At 40.6% G+C, this 19,115-nt stretch overlaps 1 protein-coding gene across 1 annotated transcript in view; it reads left to right on the forward strand.

Annotated features, from left to right (window-relative positions):
* Positions 1-14,709, forward strand: part of RFX4 (regulatory factor X4) — a 77,270-nt gene extending 62,561 nt beyond the window's left edge. Inside the window, exons 16-17 of the mRNA XM_014963424.1 lie at positions 2,835-2,973; positions 13,181-14,709. Coding sequence (XP_014818910.1) covers positions 2,835-2,973; positions 13,181-13,453 — 412 coding nt within the window. The 3' untranslated portion in view covers positions 13,454-14,709. The remainder of the gene's footprint in view (positions 1-2,834; positions 2,974-13,180) is intronic.
* The last annotated feature ends 4,406 nt before the right edge of the window (positions 14,710-19,115 follow it).

Raw genomic sequence — 19,115 nt, forward strand, 5'->3', positions numbered from 1 at the left:
CATTAAAAAATCATATCTTCAGAGAGGAAAATTAAAAAATAAGGACCTTGTATGCAAGATTCAAAGTGATTGTTGCCTTGGAAAGAAAGAGAGAAGATCAAAGTCTGCACTAAGATTTCCAGGTTTCTGGAGAAGAGAGAAATGGATCAAGCAGCTGCTGCTGCTGCTACAGCTCCAAAGACTGAGCCTGAGTCCCATGCAAAAGGAAACATAACCAGTATGGAGGCCATGAGCCATTCCCCTGCTGTAGGTGCATTTCCCACCAAATGCAGACTCTGAGCCACCCAGCATACCTGAAAGTTTCCAATCAGCAGCTCTGCTAAGGTTCCTACCAATCTTGCACACTAAAGATAATCCTCTGTGAAATGTAATAGAGGAAAATATCCTTATATCTAATTAGAATTGTCCTTGTTCCAACTTGTGACTGTTTCCTCTTACCCTGTCATTGTACCTTTGAGAAGAGCTTGGCTCTAGCTGTTCCATATCCTCCTGGTAGATCATAGTAGATCATCCCTTTCCCTCTTGTTTTTAAGGCTGGACAAACCCAGTTCTCTTCCTGTAAGTCACATGCATCCTGTCTTGATGGCCCTCCACTAAATCTAGCTCCAGTAGCTCAATGTCCTGTTTATAGAGGGGAGCTGAAAATGGAACACAATACTCCACATGTGGTCTCCTAAGTGCCAAATAGAAATAATCAGCTCTTTAGTCCTGCTGTCTACACTCCTGCCAGTACAGCCCAGTATATAGCTGGTCGTCTTTGTTGCAAGGGCATGTTGGTGACTCATGTTCAACTTTTTGTCCACCAGAACTTCCAGACAATTTTCAGCAAAGCTGCTTTGTCTCCAAATGGCCCCAGCCTGTACCACCGCAGGAGTTATGCCATCCGAGATGCAGGACTTTGCATTATTCTGTGTATAATCAGTTGAATGTTCTTTCTGACTCAGAGCTGCTAGACTCTAGAGTAACTGCTAGTTCTCAGCTGGATTTCCCAGCCATCTGTGTGTTATCCTCACTACTCAGTAGCTATATATGTGGTTCAGAAGTCACTGTAAGACATGGTATTTGGCAGAAAACTTTTTGGTTGTTTTTTTTTTTAAAGAATACTTTCTTCTTAGAGAGATGTAGGATTCCTCAGCCAAGCACTTTCAGATAGGCAGGAGAATACCAGCCTTGAAGAAGCATGGTCATCATCTTCTCATGTCCTCAGTGCACTCTCTCTCCTGAAGTTGAAGAGAGAAAGAGAAAGCTTCCTGGACCAAAAGTACACAATAGAGATTAGGATAAGAAACATTGTAACTCCATGCTTAAGTTAGTTAAAGTGAAGCCAAAATGATGAGTGTTTGAATGAAGGAGACAAGATCACTAGCTTCCGGAGTAGGACATAGCATCCTTAAAGACTAGAGAAAGCATGAAGTGCAAACACTGCGGTACAGGGCTGGGCTTTGCTTGGGGGACCAAGGGCACCTTAGACTACAGGAGGGACTAGATGGGTGGGCATCTTCTTCAGGCAGAGAAGGCTGCACCATGAATGTCCAGCTTAAGCAGACTGCCAAAAACATCTGTTGCAGATCTTTCTTACCCATCTGTTGTGTTGAGGGAATTAAAACACAAGACGTCTGCCTATGATAGTGTGCAACAGCTCCACAACGTAGCCGTTCCTCTCTCCCTGACTCTCCACAGACAGACTATCAAAGTCGTATCATGTGGACACCAGCTTGTCTGAGGTAGACTATGGAAATCACTCATATTCACAGCTAAACACAAGTGAATAGAAGAATGAGAGCTCAATGTTGAACAATGAAGATGGACATAAGGCCTTATGTTCTGAAAATATTTTTAAAGGGGATGCTCTGCTCTCATTTTGAATCTGCAGATTCGTCTGGTGTAAGACATGACAAGACATGACATGGTATCTCTAGAATGCTGTCATAAGATCAAGAGAATAACAGAAGTTTAAACTGTATCCAGTGTAAAAATGACTTGAACTTTCCAGAAAAATAATGTCTATACAAATAACTGTCTTCTCTCTCTCCCAATGAACTGGTTACCTTGTTTGTTTATTTATCATGGTTTGTATTTCATTTCAATAGCATATATTTTAAGAACCTTTAAACTTCTGTGCTGAATCAGCAATAAATGTTCGCATGGCTACACAGAGATGGGGACGTTGCAGAAAATGTCCATGCGTCTTCTGCTAGTGAGTGGCCAAGGTGTCCAACAAACACTGATCTTGCAGTTTCTTATAGTTAAGGAAACTGCTCTCTCCTTTACCGCTGGCTGTCCCTACACAAGGGGTTGGGATACAAAAAGAAAGTAGGCAGGTTCTCCACCCTCAAATCCTACTCTGTTCTTGAGTCAGCTGTGTTAAATCTGTATGTTGTATGGTTCAGAAGCAAATGCACGCTTTTCTTTTCCTCCCAAGAAAAGGAACATCTGACCCCCACGTAAGGAGATAGCTGAACTCCACAGAGTAGTTCTTTCAGTCAAATCTTGCCATACTTCCTCAGCCTGAATAACAATTTACTGGAACATGGCAATAAAATAATAATAAAAAGGTAAACCACTTTCTGCTTAGAAAGTGCACAGATGAGTCTGCAATTTAAAACTAGTCAGAGAAACATGTTAAGTCTCTCTATTTCTTGTACTGACCTCATCATATCACTAAGTGGCATCTGCTTCCCAACTGAGCTCGGAAATATCCCTTTTTAAAAGGTTATTTTAAATATCATTCTCCTATGTAAAAAATGTAACTGTATGTCTCAAAAGTTTTAGAATTATTAGTGGCAATACAATTATTATGCATACTAAATAGTTTGTTTTTAAATGGATTTTAGATACACAGGAAGTTACAACTATGGTAGCTACAGCAACCAGCATCCCCATCCAATGCAGAGTCAGTATCCATCTTTACCACATGATACTGCTATTTCTGGACCACTTCACTACTCAGCTTACCACAGAAGCTCTTCACAGGTAAGTTGGATTTATTACTTGACAGTATTTGCTTAACACTTTAAGGAGAGTGGTACTTGTGAATCTCTTATCAACATATTAGCTGTCTGAATCACCTCTAATCATTGGTGATCCCTAATTTTTTTCATTTTCTGGTGTTGCCTAGGTATCTTTTCATTCTGGCGGAAATCTTTTTATCAAAGTAGATTTAGCTTGTGAATTTAGAGTACTTAACTCTAAACCCCAGAATTTTGGATCATAGAAAGTGTTTCCGTGTTAAGGAATAGCTGAAACAAAAATGAATATAATTAGTTGTAGCTTTCTTAGGTGTTGGGAACAGGAACTGATTCTTAGCAAGAAATAAAAGTGTATTCATGTAGCTGAAAGAGGATGCAGAAACCATAGGGAATTCTTCTAGGGCCTCTGGTTTTGACAATATCTATATTTAGGAATTTGCCAAAAATGTGAGTTCTATATAGTTTGAATAACTTCAGGTCGCCATTGCAAAGAGGTTCTATTTAATCTGTATACCGTATTATACTCCTACCATAAGGCTGAGAAATTGTGTCAGCAACTATTTCAGGACTATTTCAGTTCACAAAACTGAGTCAGTAGGAACCCACACAGTCGAGGTGTTAAGATGATATTTGGCAACAGTTCAAAAGTGGTGCCACTGTAGGAGAGCTTTAATACATTGTACGATTGGTAATTCCCCAGTGTAGGAGGCTGCTCACTGGGCTCTCTGCTGGAAGATCTGCAAAAGGTGGGGGGTACAGGCAGAAAGTGATGGCATTGGGGTGTTCCACCCACATGGCACTTCTTCTTGTCTATCTACTGGAAATTTATAAAAATGTATTAGGGTTCACCAATTTTCTTTACTCTCTCTTATCCTTTACTGCAGAAAACCCATGAATGCTGGTTCTGAAATGACCTGAGAGGCCATGGATCTGTGTATAGAACAGACAATTAGGCTTTTACTGTTCAGAAATTTTATCATAGGCATAAAGAGTTTCTTTCTTCTGTCTGACAACTGTCTGTCATACTAACATAGCACAAGTTAAGCAAGAAATAAATAAAACAAATCAAGTTCAACGCATTTTTAATTTAGTCATGTGCTGATTAACATGTTGTATGGAAATAGTAACATACATTAAAATCACGCAAATATTTTTCACACTGTGGTAGGCTGTGTCTACAACTCCAGATGTCAAATGATTTCTTCCTCTCTTGCTAGCCCTCGGACTATCCTGAACATACACGATGGACAGCTATGTTTTAACGATCACACTTGAGAGCAAAATGATTTCAACTTCTACTTAGCATGTTCTTTCCATTGCTGCTTATAAACTGAGATGGAATCTCACAGCAGGACACCGATAACAAAACTCTATCAATGCAGTCATTCTGTACTGAAAGGAGTTACAAATTGAAATCTTACTTTCAAAAATAATCTGATAGTCTTGTAGGGCTTAATACAGAATTTACTAACATTCTTTTTAAAGCTAAGTGAGCTTCTGTAAAATGCCTGCCCTAGTGATAAGTCATTTCTTAGTTATTTTTAACTAAAAAAAGCTCATAGGATGTCCCTAATAAGATGTTAGGGAACTACTATGATTCTATGATTCTATTCTTTTTCTAGCAGACTTTCTGAAGAGAACATGGTGCAATGAATTGAAGTAGGACCCATGACGTTGCAAAATCAAAATACAGGAAGCCAAATTTGCAATGAATATATAAACAGCTGCCACTAAAATGAAACCCGGGGAGTTGCAATGTGTATGACTGTGGTAATATAATCAGTTGAGAAGAGGAGGCATTGACCATAACTTTTCAAAAGAACTCTTTGTTATAATCTACATTCAGTCCAAATATAGAACTCTGGCTCAACTTTAGCTAATATTCTATTATGCTCTTTAGGATAGTGTCTAGGCATTAACTCCTGAGAAAAAAAATCTGTATGTGGGGTAAGTTCTCCTCTGCAAACATGAATTCAGAGAGAGACCTTGTCCCAAACAGGGGTTTGAGCTGAAACAGGCGACATGTAATTGAGTTGGGTTTTAGGTTAGCTCTATAAATGACTATTTTGGTCTTGAAGAACACCATGTTCAACCTCTTTCTGTGGAAGAGAGCAACATACTCCAGGTTTTATCAGGTCAGTTATTTTGAGGCTATTTTCCATCCCAGAGAAATGTTCCTGAAGAAAAACAGAGTGTTGTGCTTGATTTTTGGTTGGTTTATTTAGTAGAACTTTAAGATTGATCATTTCACAGATATGATTTACAAACCACCAACAAAAGAGTGGAATTTTGAGCAAAGGGGATGGTGGGAATAACTTTAATTTTGTGCAAGTGGGGAACTGAACAGCTGGGAAAGAGGAAAGGAATGAGTGACTCTTTAAATTGTATTTGCCAACATGTAGCATGTTGATCCCAACCTGACAGTACAATGATGGCTGCATTGTATTAATTTTAGGATGTCTGCTGTGGTTTTGTCATTGAAATTTTTACAAAGTGGCTGTGCTGGGGAAGATGTCACACAGAAGTAGATCTTATACTATGTTCAGCTCTTGAAAAGTGCAGATGGGGGTCACAAGCCAAGCCTGTCTCACCTGACCAGCAGCAAGTCCATGTTAGTGAGAGGCTCCTGGATAATAATTTGGATCCCCTAGTGCTAGAGGAAATGAGACAGCAGTAGCTGCTGAGGCTGATAGCACTGAGGCACCATGTGTCACAGTTGCATGCTCATTCACACCCCATCCCAGAGTAGACTGGTGGGAGCCCTTGAGGTTATTGTTGTCTCCCATCTCTGAGACAGTTTTGGAGCTTACCTTGGCTCACAGACAGATGTGATCTTGTGACTTTGGGCTAAATAGAAATTTTGAGAAGTAGCTCATAGTTTCAGAAAGATAACACTCAGATGGACAAGGAAGCAAAAAAGAATGGAGGAGATGGCATGTGAAAAACTTTATAGGGGAGTAAATGTTCTGATGAAGTAATATCCGCAGCCACTAATCCAGCATGAGCCTAAAACTGACTCCTTCTGGCAGTATAGGCTGACTAATTCCCACTGATGGCAAAGAGTCTTTTTTGTTGACAGGGACAGTCTGTTCAAACCTTGGTCTTAATCCGAATTCTTCTTTCTTTTTCTTTCATCAGCATCTGTGGATGGTTCTCAGAACAGTTGCTTCCTTGTAACTCCAGGCCTGATTGCTCATTTCTTGAGCAATCTCTTGGCTTACTGGCCCGGAGCCTGGCACACAAATAAGGAAAAATGATCTACAGATTGATTTGTTACTACCTAGTTCTTTAGCCTGTAGTGCAGAAGTGCATACAATCATATGATGCTATTCCATCACCATATAGAAGGGGACTGTGTAATGTGTGTACATAAACACGTCTATGTTGACTTTATGCCTGTGCAGTTTGAGGCAATAGACAACAACTCCGTATAAAAGCCTCTGAGCATTCCTGTCAACCAATGTCAAGTTTAGCAGAGAGGTATCTCCTGCAAAGGGAAACCTTCACAGTGTCACTACCTAATCCACCTCCGCAATGTCCACTTGGCTGGTTTTTGATCACAGCTTTTGTCTGCAAGTTTCGCCCTGGCTGGACAGGTCTTGATCCTCTTCCAGGCTATCCATAAACATTTCATTTCATATCATTTTACCTCTTCTTTAAACACAGAGTAATTCATGCTGCGGTCATTTTTCTTTGTAAATGACAAGGATAACACTTTTAGTAGGAAGAGTAACTAGAGAAATCTTCAGCAGTATATATTTCAGTATACCTGGCAACCTGGTAAGTATGAAGATGCACATCATATGAATGTGCATCCCTATACATGCAGGATGAAATAGGGCTGTGGTGAATCTTATTGTAGGTCCATTTATCCAGATTTTATCTCCAGCAATGAAAAGAATGTGTGGAGGAAAAGTCTTAAAAATAGGGTAGGTAGAGAGCCAACCACACTGTCTTAGGCAAGAGCTGACCTAGGGACATCCTGAGTAGGAGGCAGCAGCTGGACTGTTGTATTTTGTAGCAAACTACTCTCCATTACCCTGGCTTTGAGCTTTTTTTATACTTATAGACTTAGGGATGGGTTGCATGAAACATGGATTCTCTTGTTAGTTTTAAGCCTGTTATCTCATAATGACATTGCAGGCCGTGTGACTTTTGAGTGACGAGGAATAGGGAATATTCATTCCCTATTATCCTAATATAAATAATATTCATTCCGTATTTATACACTCTCACCATTCGAGATATTATAGGTCTGCATCATTCCTCTCATTTCTTTCCTGTCATCTCTTTTCCAGACTTAAGAGTTATCGTCCCTTTAGTTGCTCTTGTGATGGATGCAGGGGTCAGCAAAGGAGTGCAGGTGCATGGCAGGGTAGGCAGTCTGAGGGGCATGCAAACATCCTGCTCTCTCAACAGTGCTGAGCAGGGAACCTGCTGGAGCTCCAGCTCCCCTCCAGCCTTTTTGTGCAAACCTGATCTCAGAGGAAGTAGGAGGGATTCAGTCAAGAAGCTGCCAGATCAGCCACTTAGATCTGGGAAGCACTCCTAAATCCCATGCTGCACACAACCTTTTTTCCCTTTACTTCCTTTGCACTTCCAAGGTGAACCAGCCACGTCCAAATGGAGTCTTTTGGGTGGAGGTACTTAACAGAGAGCCATGGAAGTAGCATAACAATATTTCCCTTTTCGTTCCTTGAGATGCAGTTCCCACCTTAAAGACAAGCTGCTTTTAAGCTATCTCCTGTTGCGCTCAGGAGCATAGCCTGGGTCAGCTGTTACTGAAGGGAGTCTGTCCTCAAGAGGCACGAATAAACTTCTGGGACTGAGAAGAGCCCATTTGCATCAGCAAGTGCTTGCACTGCTGTTTTGTTTTGTCAGATTTGGTTTATGAAGAGTGTAGTTTAATTCCATGGTCTAGACAGAATAAACCAGTCTGGAAAATGTTGCAGTAGTACAATCTGCTGTTACGTGGTAGGTTGGGTCTGCACCTCTCAGAAGGACAGAGCACAGTATTGGAGCCATAGTTTAAGGAATGCTAAGTAACATTTGCACTCTCACTTTCCTAAACTGCTCTGAGGACTGCAGCGGTCTCACATAACTTCCTTGAAATGCCCTATGAGTTGTAGCACCACTTGGTTTCTCTGTGCGATGCTGCGTGCCACAATTCTACTCAACCACGTCTTCACTTCCCTTCATATGCTACAGCAGGATTTACATGGGGGACAGTACTGGAAGAACTGGTTTTTGGTACAGTGGGGAAGACAAAGAAATCCTCTCCCAGACAGAGCCCATGCTGGAGTGTTCATTCATGTTGTTCTGGCACATCTACTTCACAAAAAAAAAAAAAAAGCAAAAAAATTCCTCTCAACCACGTCTTCACTTCCCTTCATATGCTACAGCAGGATTTACATGGGGGACAGTACTGGAAGAACTGGTTTTTGGTACAGTGGGGAAGACAAAGAAATCCTCTCCCAGACAGAGCCCATGCTGGAGTGTTCATTCATGTTGTTCTGGCACATCTACTTCACAAAAAAAAAAAAAAGAGCAGAAAAGTTCCCCCAACATATATACAGTATAAGCTCATGACAATACCAATGCAGTAAGAATAATATACCCTTCCCACTAACCACTCTGTCATCAAACAGCTACTAATGACCCAAAGAAAAAAACCAAACTGTCCAAATCCCACCCATGCAACAAGAATCATTGTTCCTAACTGTATGGCTTCATAACGGACTTGAGATTGTTAGAATGTAATTGGAGTAATTATGTATTGAATGCAACAGGAAACAGATGTCTTAACTTCTTTTTCAACAGTTACAAATAGCATTTTCATAAGGCTCCAAATGCCACTCCCAAAAGTACCAAAATCACTTAGATTGACTTGAAAGTTTCATCCAACCTTTTTGACTAGTATTCAATAAGGTTCAATTTGTGGGGAAAAGGATCAAATTAAGGGTTATAAAGATGCAATCAATCAATAGTTTTGATTATGTCACTTTTTGAGATTTTAAGCATATTTTTATGAAGTTAATTTATAGCCAGTTTTTCACAATTGCTGTAATTTCTGGTGTTTACAAGTCCTAACTAAAGTAGTGGCTATCATACATCATCAACTTACAGCATTCTGCAGAAGTGAGAGCTAATGCAATGTAAAGTCAGAGCCACATTCATAAGGAAAATATTTTGCTGTTTGGACAGAGACACCTTTCACCTCCCCAAATAATCAATCAGTGAGTTGAGGCAAGAATGAAGAGATTATTCTTCATCCTCACACTGCAGGAACTCAGTGTTGACTTCATGGGAGGACATATTTAACGTTGTATTTTCTAAAATAATACTAAAAGAAAGTGAATTAATGTTACATTTTTAGGCAAGACCTTAACAATAATCAGCTCAAAGTCTCCGAGATTTAAAGGGCTTCTTGTCTAGGTCCAACGGCAGCAGTAGCAGCAAGTGTGAGTTAACCCAGAAAATGGTAATTTCCTGTCAAGAGCCCTCCAACAAACGTCGCTTTTATATCTGGCAAAGATCACTAGGCCCCAGTGTTTTGAGTTCAGCGTGCTTAAGCACTCTTCATTAAACCGGATGTAGAGTGTGAAAGGTGATTCAGGCAGCATGGGCAGGCATCCGCCCAGATGGCTATGCTTTGGACACTCCAACAAGGCTGAATAGATGCTTCATTGGGTGAGTTAATAGTCAGGCAGGGGCCAATGAGTACTTTAAAAATATTGTCTTTCAATAGTCTCTTCACTGTAGGGAAAAAGAAGTCACTGACTCATTTGCGATTAGCTGACCTACCATTACAAAACTTTCCATCTTGCGTTCAGTCATAACAGAATTTATTGTAAAATGCTAGATATTTAGGGTCCATGTTATTTTCAAGCAATTATTCTTTTTACATTCATGACACATTCATAAACACAGCTGCATCGGGTGCGCTTGATGAAAAGGAAAAGCAGCACACTGTATCCTGTCCCCTCATGCACAGCCATTAGCCCTGCCGCCTTGGTAAGCCTTAGTGTGGCCTCTTGACTGTAGATAGGAGGAGGATTATCTTTCCTTTTCAGTGCATCCTGCAGTTCATTTTGAGAGCCAAGGTTTCATTCTCCCAATGGCACGGGTTTAGGTCCAAACTACCTAAAAGACATTATGTGGCTTCCCCACACAATGCCATGTGCAACCAGGAGACTTACCGCAATATTCCCAGAGTTCATTTATTCCTCTTCCTCATAGATAAAAGTTTTTCAGTCTACAAATTATCAACTAGCAAATTATCCTGGCTGAAACCAGGGCTTTCTCTTGGCATTTGTAAGTGGTATGAAAGCAAGTAATTCTCCTGTTCTAATTCATTACCTCAGTTTCACAACCTCAAAGGAAAATTTTACTGAGTCAGGATGGCAAAGGATTCTGTAACAGTTAACAACAGAGCAGACCAAATATCACATTGAGAAGAAGACAAGAGATAATCCTCATTTTATTATGGCAAAAGTCTAGATTAATCTCGGTGTAAGCATATTGTTCCATACAAGAATCTACAGTGACTTCAGGTATTGATCTATGGGTAATAAAGACAAAGACTGTGATAATTGCTATCAAGCAAAACACTACTGAGGAAAAAGAAAAATGTCTCAAGCTTGGCCCACATCTTGCAGCTCCACAGGTGACATCAAGAAAACAGAAAATTAAAAATTTATTTGTGAGGTGTGCTTTTTTCCCAATGATCCATCCTGGTCCTGACTCCTACCATCTCAAAGGTACATTTTGTACACATTCAGTAGTGGGACATTTGAGATCAGCCAGGAAAAACAACTTATGGACTTGACAACTATGGAAAAGGGACTATTATTCAGGAAGGAAGAAAAGCACCATCTTCTGAGCACTGCTCGTCTTCTGTCTTAAATATTATCTCGAGATTTGGTAAGTTCTTCCAGTGGCTGTAAAGAGAGCACAAATTACTCACTTTTATGAGATGCCTGACTTTTTGACAACCTAAGTTAGGTGAGATTAATTCAACTCTGATGTTGTGGTGAATAACATGGCAACTTGTTTCCTCTGTATTCATTAAGGCAGGAGCTTTGTTCACCAGGACGTTTAGGTGAAAGCAATCAGGAGGCACTATCATGAAAATTACTTTACTATATTGTTGGTGCAGACCAGGAAAGCTGCATCCTAATTCTACCAGCTAGTCTCCAAAACATTAAAAATATGAAAATAGTTCAACTTTTTCTTGAACCTCTTCACTTAGAATACTTGCTAGTTGTTAGTTTTTTGACAGAGTGCCCTGTCTTAATGAATGAGTTAACGGAGCAAGCCATGATCCTAAATTCAAATCACCTCATATAAAACTTCAAAGCTTGAGTTTCATTGTTGCTGGGCACAGGCAGCTCTTATCTTCAGCTTATCTTGCTGCTGAAAAACCAGCAAGTCTGCAAACTTGACTCTTCTGCAAAGGGAGAGAAGGCTTTTTGCAGTCAGTGCCTAAGCCCTGCTGAATTTTCCTACTGAAAAGCCTTTTGCTGGGGTGAAGATGGATTTTGTGTAGACTTGTTGTTGGTGTTGCCAATACAGCTTATTCTGATAGCTGTATTAGCAGTACCAGTTGAAGTGCTGAAGCTCCAGCATCGTGTTGCTATTTGCCCGCCTGTTTCGGCAGCTGATTGCAGAGGTAAATCCACTGTGTCTGTGGCATCGAGAAGTATATGCTAAATAATGCATTGTACAGCTTTAATCTGTTTTCTCTCTCTCATCTGCTAACTGGCTTGTCTCCCCAGGACACGGTGGAATATGCTAAATCACTCACTACAGTACTTTGGTCAAAAATAGTCTTCTCTTTCTCCTCTCTAATTAGGAGTGGCCAGCGTGTGGCTTTTGAGCTGCCCGAGGCTTGAGAAGGGTTCGAATGCTGCCTTCCTCCCTGCGGTCTGGAGGGAGCCAGCAGAAACTCCTCATGGAGACATTGCTGTAATTGCCTTGGGGACCCTCTTATGCAACTGATTAACCCCAGCCCCATCCGGCAGTGCAGTATTGTAATGAGACCTTTTGGGAATCACTGCTGTCTCCCTCCTGGGAACAGCTATGGCAGCCCTTCTTTCCATCAGTCTCCAAAATACGGGGAAGGGGTTTTACACTCCTCAGCCATATAGAATTTTAGGACACAGCTTGCAAAGTTTGTAAGCATCAGAGGAGGTGATAGTCCTACTTTGGTGACAGCTTTCCTGTTAAGGAAGCGTCACAGTGTCAAACAATACGAGATAATTAAATTTAAAATTATGACACTTTCTGCAGGAAAGGCACAGCCCTGTGTGTATATGCACCTCTGCGATGCAGGTGGATTATTAGAGGGCAAAATAAAGAGAGCCCTTTCTTAGGCACAGCACACAGATGATCTGCTCCTGTAAGAGAGGCAGTAAGATAACCCGCACTCATAAACAGAGTTTACTTTCTGTTGCTGGGCAGCCTGTGGCCACAGAGGGCAAAAGCTCTTCTCTGTTTTCCTGCCTTATCCTGCCCTCAGCACATCTTCTCCTTAGTGGGAGGCATTTGTCGAACTTTGATTTCTAGTTTCCAACTGTCACCGTGAACAGCTGGGGAATAGAGAGATTCTTCTTCTGCCTGCCTCTTTTCACAAGTTCTCCAATTAGCTGCTCTCTCTGAGGCCAGACCATGCTATTTTCTCTGCAGAAACTGGCAGGATGGCTTGTGAACATTTAAAAGGGAAGGCACCTTTCAAGTATAAAGATCCTTTTGCTCTCCTCCCTCAAAACTCAGTCGAGTAAGCAGGCATTGGGACACTTTATACTCTGTTTTTTTTACTGAATAGCAAGTTTCCAAGTAAAATTTGTACTGTTTGGTTGGGTTTTTTTACTGAATAGCAAGTTTCCAAGTAAAAGCCGTGAGAAGAAAAAGATTAGATGAATTAAATTTATTTTTCTGCTCCCAGATATACCTGCCAGTACCTAGCTCTGTGATAAATTAGTTCAATATTTAAATGCAGTGACTGCTTTGCAAGACTTTCCCTGACACTTTGAGTTAACTGCAGGCACTAGTTACCTGATATTCCACCTTCAGTATGTTACCTACTTGTCGGAGGGCTGCCAATTCATATGATTTTGGTTTTGTTACACATGGCATTGTGATACCACCAGCCCTTATTTTAAAATCAAGTATGTGGTAGATAATTCTTTCATTTTATTGTTTTCCTGTAGTACCCTTTCAACAGCCCAACATCAAGAATGGAGCCCTGTTTGATGAGCAGTACTCCGAGGCTGCATCCCACACCAGTGACTCCTCGCTGGCCAGAGGTCCCGGCTGCAAACTCCTGCTACACGAGCCCATCCATGCACTCCACAAGATATGGAAACTCTAGTGACATGTACACCCCCTTGACTACGCGCAGAAATTCTGAATATGAGCACATGCAACACTTTCCTGGCTTTGCCTACATCAATGGGGAAGCCACCACAGGTTGGGCTAAGTGAAAATGACTGGTATCAACTAAGCCCACGTACTTAAAAAGAGTTATAAAAACTTTGTGTCATGTGGGACTTTTCATGGACGTTCTTCAGGGGAGGTGAAGATGGAAAAGATCCTGGGCACATAAATGTAGTTCATAATGTGGGCAGATCGCAGACCAGTATGACTGAATGTTCCTGTAGCCGAAAAAGAATTTTGTGCTATTCTAGACCACTTTTTGGGCCAATCTGTGCCTTTTTTTAATTCTGGCATGTCGGCCAACCCTGTGTGATGTCAATTTGAGTGAGCCATTTTTGCGCCCCTCTCTTACTGGCAAACGTTAGTAAGTCTTACAAAAAAATTACTGGAACAGGACCTATTTATAATTTGAATTAAAGACAGGAAATTCACCCTCAGCAAAACTCTGTCATCTGTTCCTCTTTTAAGCTCTTAGTGCATTCCTTAAAAACCATTCTGCCAAGTCATCACTTGTTCATATCAATTCCTCTCTCTGGCTCCTTAAAAGACTTGCGTTGTCGTAGGTTTCAGTTTACACCTAACTTTGTATGTTGATGCACCTTTCTGTTGATCCAGTAAGTTTGATCTTTACAAAAGAGAAGAAAAGACATGTAGCATTGAATTATACACTGCCTTAAGTTGACTATTGTTCTTATTATATATGTATTTGTGTTAAGTTTGCACAATCTGGAAAAATCTAATTTCTCTGGTCAGTAATGACAAGGTTAAGAAGGGACCTGGAGACTGGGAAGATTTTGGATTCAGAGCCACATATGTTAAATATGATGATATGAAGCAATTATGTAAAAAAAAAGACAATGCAAACATGATTATTCATTTAATTACCTATTGACAGGTATGAAACTGTTCTCTCAATTCCTTCACGTGGTGATAATTCTATATACTTCTACAAAAGCAAAATTCAAAGCTGTGCCTTTGAACTTATTCTGTACTGTGTATGTGTGGAAAATGTATTGTATTTTGGGGAGAATTTTTCTTAGACATTTTCTGTCAGATTTGTAGCTATTTGTGAGGTTTTGTTAGATTTTATTAACATAGCTTTTTCTTCTGTATTATAAAATGCACCAAGCAATTATGGTGGACCTATTACCCTATGGGTAAGAAATAAATAAATGGAAATATGACATCAGGCATTTTAGTAATTGTTTTGTAAATAAAATCTTTGATAGCACCCAGTGTCATGATAACCACATTTATGCCTAAAATGGACAAAAGTGTTATTTGTACAGTTGTGCAAGATATATGAGGGATTTTCACAGTCAAATAAAAGTCTTGAAATTAAGTAGGTACCATTTAAATTTACTTAAATACAAAAACTTCAACAAGCTGCAAACCTCTAAAAAACCCTAAGTGTGACCATGTGTGTTTTTATCCAATGAAGGACTTGAGAACATATAAAACTGGTGAGAGTTTGGGGTCTGAAATAACTACAGGAGCTGGGGGTCTGCAAGGACTGAGGGAGGAAAGGTGTTCCAGGCCAGGTTTGGCAAGTGTTCGGGCTTTTAAGTATTCAGCCGAGGTTCTGATGGGTTTTTTCAGAAACATAGCAGGAGCCTTTCTCCACCTTTATGTATCTGATTAAAATCTTGTTTCCTGAGTTAGTGTCACAAACCTTCTGAATTGTTACCCCTGTCAGCTGCTGTTATTACCCGCTATACACTTACTCTTTACTTTTATTAACGATAGGTGGGACCAGGCTTAGGCTAACTCGTCTATTTTATTCAAGTCACCTTCAGGCAAAAGAGTCTACACGTGAAGAAGGTAAGTCATATGAGGAAAATTTTTGAGTGACCAGTCTTCAGCAGCTGGAGTTTTGATGCGTTTGAGACCAAAGTCATACTTTGCATTTTGTTCTTGAAGATTTTTTGAATCAAAGCATTGATCTGGGCTATTAATTATTAACAAGCGCAGAAATACCTGCCTCATCAAGACTGTGAGAAATTAGTCTGAGAAAGGCAGTGTCACTAGAATAGAAAAATCCACTTTCTCTTCTCCAGCAGATTCCAAATCTCTGCATTGCATCACATCTTCCAAGAGCCCACTGTGACCCCATTGACTCATTCACTGTCACTGGAACATTGATCAATTTCTAGTTACCTGATGGACTGCTGACCATGACCTGCCGTGGTCCCTCCAAGGACCAGAAGTACAGGTGAGACGTTTGTGGGCAGAACTGAAGAGTAACTCAAAGGTGGGTCTTTGGAAGGATGAGGATGGAGGAGAACACCAGCACCACTCAAGGGAAGCCAAAAGCACTTCCTACATTTTCTTACAACAGCTTGTTAAACCCAATAAAATCTAATCCCCATTGACTGAAAGAGAGAAGAAAGTGAGAATATTTTAGTGTAAAAATGTGCTACATCCTTCAACATGTTTGGAAGCAACTCATTTATCTTGACTTAAAGAGCCCAAGGAGACGGCTCAGGAGAAAGGATGGATATTGGATACAGTGTCAGCCCCAGAAATGATAAAGAATAGCATGGATGGAGATGGAGATGGAGATGGAGAATGATGGAGAATAGCAACACCATGCACAAAGTGCTGGGAGAGGGAATTTTAACCAACAGCAGCACCACAAAATGCTCATAAAAAAATACCCACAGAATATCATTAGTCAGATAGGACTTTGACTGTCTTTTGCAAAGGAACCTCCACAGCCTTTCTTCATTTTTTTTTAATTCATTTAGAAACTTGTGTTGATGCCACAGGAGTCTGAGTGTGTACTTCCAAATACCTTTGAACCGCTTCCTGATGAGGGCTTTGAAATGTAAACTGAACACTCATGGGGAGCAATATATAGATTTCTGAACACAGCTCTGCAGAGGTCACCATCACCATCTGCCTCAGAAGCGCTGCAAGGGAAAGCAGGCCCCTTCCTCGACCACCGCAGGTCAGAACCCACCGTATTAATATAAACTGCCTCGGCTTTCAGGTCACAGGGGTAGGTATATACCAGGCTGTGAGGTGCAGTGTGTCGTGAGAGGATGATAACCTCCGGGTAGAATGGCTGGTTAGGGGCAGGAATTGCTTAAATCATCCTAGGACAAATTGCCAAACCTCCTGAGTCACAGCCTGCAGACTGTTAATTAAGCCCTTCTTTTGACAACGGTAACTGAAACTGCTGTTTCTTGCCTTGCCACGTATTTATGTGTATATAAAGTAAATGTGACTACACAAATCTTTCTGAAGAAACTTTTATACTACCTGCCGAAGTATTACAACTCATTTTCTCTCTTTCTATTTTTTCTTTTTCTTTTTCTTTTTCTTTCTTTCTTCTTCTTTTTCTTCTTCTTTTTCTTTTTCTCTTTCTTCTCTTTTATTTTCTTCTTTCTCTTTTCTCTTTCTCTCTCTTTTTCTCTTTCTCCCCTTCCCTTTCTCTTTCTTCCTTTCCCTTTCCCTTTTTCTTTTTCCTTTTCTTTTTCTTTTCCTTTTTCTTTTCTTTTTTTTTTCTCTCTTTCTTTTTCTCTTTCTCTTTTTCTTTTTTTCTTGCTAATTTTCTCACAACAAATATACATTGTATTTAAAGTGTGATCTTTTCATGGGCTTTTTCTTTTTTGACATGAACCAAAGATAGACATATGTAATATATACAATGTAATACATTGTAATATTATATATTATAGCTTAATTAACATAACATATACAATATTTTAAATAGAGGTATGTACACACACAAACATATATGTAAGTCTGCGTATAAAAATCCATTACAATTCTTCGAGATTTTTCATTACCAGGTAGAAAAAAGACTCAGCGGGGGAAGAGCAGTGAGAACTCCATTCAGTAGCATGAATCCTGTTTTTGTCAGGCTACCTCTTGCTGCTAAGGTCACTACCCTTTGACAAAAATGGCCTCTGACCTCCCCAGCCCCACAATTCTGTTGTGACTGACCCTGAAACCCATGAAATTCAGGGGCAGACATTGCTTTGGAAGTTTTAGATAAAGCTGACTAACATGGGAAGGGCTCATGGTATGCACCCATCTGAAAAGGTCTGGCAGTTCTTTGGTAGAGGATGCAATTTATTCTCTCCCCCTCTTTCATTGAAAACCTAATCCTTCATATGCTACCTAAAGTGGAAACTGAAATGCACTGATGATGAATAACAATGTGCCTTTAAAGGGCAGTAACAGTATTCTGGTCTTTATTTTTTAGGTTTTGGTTTTTTTTAATTTAAACAAAAAAATTAATTGGCAATGTACAAGTAAAATGAGTGCTTTGTGGTGCTGTAAAGTAAATCTAAGCAGGCTTATGCTTTATGATGCTTTGTAAATCAATCAAACAAAGGGTTATTTTTACTGGATTTCTTTCAAAAGCTGCATTAGTATACACATGCACCTGACTCAGAAGAAATGGTTATGCACTTCAGGCTGGATTTTGGTACTCCTTGCAGTCCAATGACTGTGTTGTTCTGGATCTCAGTTCAACCCATTGTAGCAAGAAACCCCAAACCAGAAAATTCAGATCCTAGTTAGAGTTCTACATCTTAAACACACGCGGGCACACGCCAACACATCTTAGCACCTTCAGTGCCCTTTGGAGCCACTCTCCATCTGCAGATGAAACCTCCTTCCCCTGTGCTATTTTCTGCCATGTAGCCTATTGATTGTGAGATTAAAGGTTTCTCTTTATGGCCAGGGAGCACCTCCTGAATTGCTGCTGAAGAAATTAATACATCAAGGACAGACTGACCGCAGCTCCCTCTGAAGTTTTATTGCCACCTTTTTTTGTTAACTTCAATATATTTTTTTCTGTTATCTGGACAACGGATTTTGCTTGCAGGGAACCCTGAGTATGGAAATGCTACGTATCCCCTCAGCATAGTTTAATCCTATGGTCTTGCTTTGGAGACACAGCCCACCCTCCCCTCCCGCCACCTCCCAAACAGAACATGGCAGCAGCATGGCACTGGCATCCTCCAAATATATACATATATAAATATATGTATCTCAACCCCTGTGCAGGATAGGCAGACAGCTGTGGGAAGCCAGCCATGCTGCTCCTCAGAGAGAGGGGTCCGTCTTCATAGAATAATAGAATCGTTTAGATTGGAAAAGAGCTCTAAGATCATCAAGTCCATCGGTAAATCTAACACTGCTGAGTCCACCATCAGCACTACATCTACACACCTTCGAAATACCTCCAGAGATGACAACTCAACCACTTCCCTGGGCAGCTTATTCCAATGCTTGATAGCCTTTTTCATGAAGAAATTTTTCCTAATATCCAATCTGAACCTCTCCTGGCACAACTTGAGGCCATTTCCTCTTGTCCTATCGCCTGTAACTTGGGAGAAGAGTCCAATCCCCACCTCTCTACACCCTCCTTTCAGGCAGTTGTAGAGAGCAATAAGGTCTCCCCTCAGCCCCCTTTTCTCCAGGCTGAACAACCCCAGCTCCCTCAGCCGCTCCTCACAGGACTTGTTCTTCACCAGATTCGTTGGCCTTCTCTGGACTCTCTCCAGCACCTCAATGTCTTTCTAGTTGAGAGGGGCCCAAAACCCAACACAGGATTTAAGATGGGGCTTCACCAGTGCCGTGTACTGGGTGGCTTCAAATGGAGATGGAGAACTTTTGTGCACCCCCACCACTCTGTAGGGCTGGACGTGAGGAAAAGGGTTCTGTTTTGCTGCCAGGCAAAGGAGGGGGCGG

Source organism: Calidris pugnax, unplaced genomic scaffold, assembly GCF_001431845.1.
Source record: "Calidris pugnax isolate Ruff unplaced genomic scaffold, ASM143184v1 scaffold44, whole genome shotgun sequence".
Lineage (NCBI taxonomy): Eukaryota > Metazoa > Chordata > Aves > Charadriiformes > Scolopacidae > Calidris > Calidris pugnax.